Genomic DNA, 7896 nt, shown 5'->3' on the forward strand with positions numbered 1-7896 from the left:
CCCAAGAGCAGCCAGCTGTGCTGGATTTACTCTGGTCGCTGTACGTCGCAGGGCGAAGCCCAGTGTGCTCTTTGGGCGGGCAGCGTCATTTGACCGGTTACTGGTCAGGGCCAGTAGATTAGTAACTGGATATCAACAGAGAGGCCAGTGGGGTCTGAGTCCTGTGATCCAGTGGAAAGTCGGGTCTCTGTGGTGACCTTGTGGTTCTGTGTGGCCCAGGACGGGAACCGCAATCCCTGCTGACACCCTGTTCCCTGAGGACGTGGTTTTACTCCAAATCGTGATTTCCCATCTCCTGCTGCGCGACTCTCTGTCTGTGACTGCAGGCCTCTGCCCAGTGCTTTCTGGTGAAGAGGATACGACAGTGGTGCCGGAGGCCACTTTTCTCCCACGGAGCTGGGCACACAGGAGGAGGCCTTCTTCTATACAAGCTTAAAAGAGAGTTTCTTAACCTCATGTCACATGTAAACTGCACAAAATGGGCTGGTGGCAGAGAAGTGGCCGGAATGGGTCTGTCAGCACACATTTGTGTGGCCTCTGATTATATGGAGAGTAGCCCTTTAAAGAAAGAGACACTTCAGTATGGGCATAAAGTTGTGCAAAAGTAAGTTGTATAATAAGATGCTTGAGGGAGTAATATGGTTAAAAATTTTGCAAGTTACATACACAACTTTGAACATGTCAATTTGATGAGAAATTATTTAATAAAAAACATATATTGCACCCCTTATGTATTTTAATACGTTGACAGACAGTCAGAAATAAAGCAAAGAGCGATTGACATTATGAGCTTTATTAAATTTTTTTCTAACCTTATTTTAATTAAAACCATCTGCAGCGTCATGCTATTCCAATTGTTAAGTCAATAGTTATGCCATTGCTCGGATAAGAGTTGTGGGAATGTGACATCCTCTCAACATGCATATTTCTGCTGTCCAGAAGACCAGAATCATCAACGTGGCCCCCAGATGTCAGCCTTCAGGCACACACACACACACACACACACACACACACACACACACACACACACACACACACACACACACACACACACACACACACACACACAATTTGGAAAGGCACAATCAGATCAAATCCTCTCAAATTCAAAACATTCGTAGCTGTTTGTTTGATTATTTTAAGAATATTTTGAAGTAATAATCATATTTTTTACAATGAATTGTTTATAATTTTGAGACACGTAATGGGTCATTGTGTGTGGCAAGTGCTGGCAAGCCCTGAGAACTCCTCCTGATTTGACTTTCTCACACAAACCCACCCTTCACAAGTCTCCTTTCTTCACTCCTCTACCTCCCATCTATTGTTCTTCTTCTCTCTCCTCTGAAACTTTCTCTCTGAGCGAACGCACATGCATTCTGTACACTGCAAATGCACCAATTCTGTTATGCTCTCCAAAGGCCTGGAGGCTCAAGTGAGGACAGACTTGACTGCTGTTGGCCTCATATCAAGAAATACCTGATGGGTCCCTACACTCGTGCCAAGACTCATTTATGAAGCGTGAGACCGTCAACAGCTCCCTTCAGAGATAAAACTTATGAGTCACACTCATAGTATGATTTTCTATAAGAACAAAGGAGCTGTACCGGCCATCACCTCTGAAATTTAATTGAGGAAGATGTTTTTCTTTGTATCCATGTGCTGGTGTAATAGCACAATTTCAAATAGTATTTGTCAGATGCTGATCAAGATTCAGTACTCAACATCCATCTGTGTCTTATCTTGCCCCAACAATGTTTGGCCATATGACTGCGGGCGAGCAAGATTCCTCACTGACAACATGATAGGTATTTCTTGAATTTCAACCATTAAAACATCAGCTTAGAGACATCCCAAAAGAGAGATCCTGCATAAAACTGTGGTGTGTACTTTCTCTATCAAATGAAAAACTGTGGAAACCGTCCTGTTGTGCACTAACGGTGCATTGCCAAGTAAAATCCATTAAGCAGGGGGAAGCAATAACTTCTGTAAAAGAGAATGCACACCAACTTTTCTGTCAAGCTCTGGAAGCAATGACCTGGGTGAGGTGTTCTGAGTGGCATTCATGTTTCAAGAGGGACAGAACGTATGTCCAAAAACAAAGAACGTGCATCAGGTCAGGAGGAGGTGGAGTTCATCCCCCAGAGTCAGACTGTCAGCACCAAGTTCAACTGTGACGTTCTGAGGCATCTGAGGAAATATATTTGGCGCAATTTTGGCTCCCTGTGACCTCTTTCTTTCCCCCTAAAGATTTGACAAAATATTTGATGTGTGCGCTCTGCTCAAGTTTCAGGTCCATGGTGAACCTGCAAATGCACACGAAGAAGTGGTCACAAAAATGTCTTTAACTCTGGTGCTGATATTCAACAGACATAACTTGGAATATTTAACTCATGAAGGTTACTGCTTCACCCTGTTCCGTGTTTGTCACAGTGCTGCAGTCCATTTGTGTGCAACAGGAACAGTCTCAGAAATTTTTGATCACACCTCATAATTGAGTGAGTTCTTTCCACCGTTAGTAACTACGGGAGCTCAAAAAGCTACAAGCACAAGACCGTGTCAGCGTAAATGTAATAACCCTTTCAAATAAGCTTTGGCCTCTTTAACCCTGGTCAAACGTATGTGTACTTTTCACACCTCTATGACACTGAAGACTGATGGGTGTATTTGGCGTGATATTGTATTGTCTCCTTACCAGCAGTAGGCCTTAAAGCCAACATTAGATTAGATGAAATGCTATTTTTTTTTCTACATCTGTTACAGAGATTCATCAAAGGGATTTTTTTTTTTTCTCTTGGGTGGTATATTGTATATTACAGGGTTGGACTACTGTGTTGGCATGGTAACAATAAGAGTTTGATTAAGAGATATTCATATTTCACACTAAATCTATTGCTGTTTCTGGTATATGTTGTTATTTGTGATATTAGAACAAAAAAATCAGAATAAATAACCAGAGTGAAAAGTTGATTCAATCATAGAGCAATTGCAACATTTATTGAAGTGTTGGCTTTCTTGTATTGATTTTTCAACACATTACAAAAATACATATATGTTCAAAACAGCAGATGTGTACTGTTCTGAAATCACTTTTTTTCACAATGATGCACTCCCCCCCCCCAAAAAAAAAGAACAAGGAAACTATTTTGTACAAAGAGTGTAAGTGAAAGTTGTGAAAAGTGAAATATGAAAATGTATTTAAAATTACAGTTGTAAGTGCCATCACAAGACCTTCAAACAACCATGAGGAAAAAACAGCAAAAACAAAATAATGTCCACGAATGTCTCATGAAATTGATTTGGAAAAGCATTCCTGCACAAACCACTGTATTCCCCTGCCGAAGGTTCTTCTTTGAGTTTCATTCTTCTCATTTTTTTTTTTTTTATTATTTTTGTTTTACATCCATGATGGATAGCTTTGCCAAAACAACAACAGGAAAGTCATTGAAAAAAAATTTGAAAACCTAAAAAAAAAAAAAAAAAAAAAAAAAAAAAAAAAAACTAAAAAAAAAAAAAAAAGATAAAGATACCAAAACTCAATAATGGCACCACTGTTGTTAGAAAAAAATAATAATCTGGCATGATTCTGCAATATTACATTTAAAAAATTGTCCATACAGTGAACAAGTACTCATACAGAAACATATTCATGTAGATAAAATCCCTCCACCAGGATAATCATACAAAACTGCTATGGCATTCAAATCATTTGAAAGAACATTGGAGAAAACAATACTTTGTTATAATTTTAAACACTTACACAGAGTATTTCATTAATGGCGTACTTTAACACTGTAAACATATTGTAAGACTGAATGTCCATGTGTGATTTGGGTCTCTGTGAAGGCGCCACTGTTCATTTCATGGCTCATTTTGGCCGTACTCCAAACTGCATATCTGCGAATGAATACACTGTGCGCTCAGAGCAGGACCTTGATTTTTGCACTCAACATGTGTAAGCAAGCTGAAGGTAGCGCTTCAGATGATCACGCTTTTCATGTTAATTCACTGAAAAATATTGAACTACATGGTAACTGAATAGCTTATGGAGAGCTCCCGTGATCTCAATATCATTTCTTTTTCTGAAGACGGCAAAAGTAGGAATTTGCATTCAAGGTATAGCATATTTCTTTTTCTCTGGAAACAAAGTGGCACAGATAAAAACCTGACTATAGGACAAAATAACAGGTCAAACTTTCAAGTGATGACAATTTTGATGATTGAGAATTGCAGTACTAAAATGAAAGATGTAGTCTCAGTCTCCTTTCATGTGGCTTCGCTGTCTCTCTCCCTCTCACGCTACCTCTGTCTCACTGATGGTCTGTTATAAGATGTGGCCAGTAGATGTGCATTTGGGTAAAAAAAAGAAAACTACACTTTTCATATGCTTCCAATTTCATTTGAATGACTATTCTCCCTGGTCAAGGTCTTGCTCTCTCTCCCTCCATTTCTTTCTCACACGTCTTCATTTCTCAGTTCCAATCTTTCATTTTTGCTATAAGAATAGCCCCTGCTCAAGGTCGCCCGGCCATCCCCAAATGCAGCTGTGCTCCAAATTATCATAACTCATATAGCCTTTTTTTTTTTTTTTTCACCAGATTCATTTCAGGATGAATGATGCAGAAAATAAAAAGCATAATCCCCAAAAGACACGAACATGCACATTGTCTCAAAATCTGTTACTGGGAGTTAAACCCGTATCACTTTGTGCGGCGAATGAACAGGCTTCCTTTTAAAAGCCGCTCTAATGCATGAATCTGAGCTAGTGAACTGTGAAAAGACGCCGTCGGAGAGAGAGGCTTAGAGCACACTGCAGAGACGAAGAACACACGCTAACACATATTGATATGAATTTCATTTGAAACCATTTTTGCGGATCCTGAGGGGGGGGGACACAGGAAGTCGGCCCGGGTCAGAGAGAGTCGCCACGGCAGATTCGAGACGGAGATACAGAATGATTTAAGAAAGTGTTGAAGTAGCTTTTGTTTAACAAATTGCCTTTGAGTAAGCACACATGGGATGGTGTTGTGGGGGAGGTACTCAAATGGGTCTGATAAAGCAATAATGTATGGTTGTTACATTTAGCATATACTGTGGATGATGCAAGCAGCTGGTCTTCTGATTGTTTACATTTTAGGCCATCTTTCGTGGTCAGTCAGGGCTACTTTAACATATAAAAAAAAAAGAAGATATTTACAAACCATAAACAGGACTGTTCTCCTTCTCACATTAATCACAAGTAGTCTTAACTTATTCAACATATTAAATATGGTGGTTTAATCCTACATTGGGAATGTACTGAGCATCAGTTAAGGGTACCTCCATTAAGTGCAACCTTTATTTACGTCCTTACTGAAGCAAGGACAGCAATACAGTGACTGCATTTTGAAATTATTCACATGCCAATGTTTAAGAGGACAAAAATTCCCTGAATAAATTAATAGTAACTTACCAGGTCTCTAAGATAATGATGGATTTTTCAAATCCTGCATGGTGTTTTATTGTCAGGCTGACATTCAGTGCTTTAGGCCTGTATGAGGGAATGGATTGTAGTCCGCTGCTGCAGTTCATATAGAAAACAATTCTTTTTTTTTTTACTTTTAAAAGCTAACTGCTTCACACAAATTTTTACTCTCACATGATAATAAGCTTCCTTAAAGGAAAAAAGAAAAAGAAAAATTTGTATAAGGGTGACTTCTTTTCAGTTACCGCATTTTAGAAAAAAAATGTTTTTTTTAGCACATTTCAAAACTAACTCCATATGAAATCCCACAAAGATGTACCTGCACATGCCAAATATCATTACAAAAATCCAATAAATACAGAAATTATTGCACAGTAGAAAGGCTCCATGGATTCCTAACTGATAAAATCCTCAGACAGTTTGCAAAGAAACACAAGTTGGGCTTTCCAGACAAGTTCTCATTAAAGTTTCCCTTTGTTTATATTCTCAGGTGGCAGTTTCTGTGACGAAAAAAAAAGATGAACATCAATCAGTCTCAAATTTTTTTGAGAGATTATCCAGCCAAGCCCCATTGTTGAAGAAGTGGTTATAGGGATTCTGTGTGTGCATGTATATGTGTGTATTTGTGTATCTATGTGAGAGAGTGTCTGTGTACACTGTACGCTGTTTAGGTAATGGCTGTTGGCTTAACCCCTGTCCGCTTGCTCCAATTTGACCTCGCTGGCCATCAAATGTTCCCCATGCCACTTCTTCATGTGTTTCTCCAGCGTGCTGTAGACACTGAAGGGCATGTGGCAGATGTCGCAGCGGTACACCTCCTTTCCAAACTGCCCGTGGGTCTTCATGTGGCGCGTCAGCTTAGAGCTCTGGGCGCAGGCATAGCTGCACAGGTCGCACTTGTAGGGCCGCTCCCCCGTGTGGCTGCGTCGGTGCACCGTCAGGTTGCTGCAGTTCTTGAACACCTTGCCGCAGTATTCGCAGGTGTCGTTCCTCCTGTCTTTGGAGCTGGGGGGCCTGCCGGGTCCGGGTCCCCGCAGGAGGTGAGGGGTGCTGCTGCCACTGCGCCCGGAGGCACTTCCACCTTCCATCAGCTCACCGGGCGGGGTAGAGAAGCGCAGGCTTCCTGTCTCTGAGGAGGAGTGCTCGGAGGAGGTGCCGAACGGTGACTGACGGGAATCAGTAAACCCCAAGAAAGGTTCTCTGATGAAGTGGCGTGACGCAGCATAGCCGGCCAGGAGTTGAGAGTAGACGTTTTCCGGGGAGATGAGCGGTATGGTTGGGGGAATCTCCAACTGTTCCTTCTCTATCTTGATCCTCTTGTTGTTGGAGGGATTCGGGCTGGTCATGGGGGTGGGCCGGCGCTGGAACAGCCCGGGAAAGGACTCGACTTCAGATACACTCATCCTGCCGTTCATCAAAGGCCGCGGATCCTCCTGCTCCTCTCGCTCTCTGTTCTGTTCCCTCTCGTTCTCTCTTTGTCTCTGTACTTCACCCCTCTCTCCCCCGTCTCCGTTAGGTTGTCTGTCCAAGCTTCTCTTGCTGGAGTTAAGTCTAAGGTGATTGTCCAGATGGTTGTACGGGTGCATGATGCCAACGCCGCCACTGTCACTGACTCTGTCCCCGCCCAGGGGTTTGTTCTCAGGAGACTGTCTCGGGCCATTTTCTCTGTTCTGGTTGAACTCCTGGGAGTCCTCACTTAAGTTGGAATCTGGCCGACTTCCATTCCTTAGTTCCTCCTCCTCTTCCTCTTCCTCCTCTTCTTCTTCTTCCTCTTCATCCTCCTCCTCCTCATTGTCCATCCCCATTCCCCTTACATCTCCCTCCCTATTCTTCTCCTCACCCTCCCCTCCTTCTCCTCTACTTCCTGGTTCTGGGGAGCCGGTCATGGTCCCGGACTTGTTGTGCATATGTGTCTTCATGTGCCTTTTGAGCTTGCTGGCCTGGGAACAGGCGTGATCACACAGGTGACACTTGTACGGCCTCTCTCCTGTGTGACTGCGTCTGTGGACGATGAGGTTGCTCTGGAACTTGAAAAACTTGCCGCAGAACTCACAAGATTTGGATTTCGCCGGGGTCTGGCTCTGACCCTGTGTGTCAGGAGGGCTGGAAGAACCGTGCCCCCCCTGAGAGGCGGGCAGCTGCGGGGCGTAGGTGAGAAATGCCGGGGGCTTGGCACCAGGCTGGAAAAGCGTGGGACTCAGCAGGCGGTGCATGGGTGGCACGCGGTTGGGCGAGAGAGGAGGTGTGGGCCCGCCGTTATTGGTTGTGTTGCCCGCCAGTTCCCTCAGTCGACGGGAGAAGTCCATGGAAGGAGGCTCCATGGGGGTCATTCGCATCACCCGCTCAAAGGCACTGGGGTGCTGTGACAGCAGCCCCATTTCCTCTGGGCCCAGCCGCTCTAGAGGTGGTCTAGGGGGAGGCGGAGGGCTGACAAA

At 43.3% G+C, this 7896-nt stretch overlaps 1 protein-coding gene across 2 annotated transcripts in view; it reads right to left on the bottom strand.

The window, feature by feature from the left end:
* Nucleotides 1–2967: 2967 nt before the first annotated feature.
* Nucleotides 2968–7896, bottom strand: part of bcl11bb (BCL11 transcription factor B b) — a 30889-nt gene continuing 25960 nt past the window's right edge. For both annotated transcript variants that reach the window (XM_069158611.1, XM_069158612.1), the window contains one exon: nucleotides 2968–7896. This exon is cut by the window's right edge and continues 317 nt beyond it. In XM_069158611.1, the coding sequence (XP_069014712.1) occupies nucleotides 6148–7896 (1749 nt within the window). In that variant the 3' untranslated portion in view covers nucleotides 2968–6147.

Source organism: Embiotoca jacksoni, unplaced genomic scaffold, assembly GCF_022577435.1.
Source record: "Embiotoca jacksoni isolate LCO1_2020_lvr unplaced genomic scaffold, fEmbJac1.0.p SCAF_23, whole genome shotgun sequence".
Classification (NCBI taxonomy): Eukaryota; Metazoa; Chordata; class Actinopteri; family Embiotocidae; genus Embiotoca; species Embiotoca jacksoni.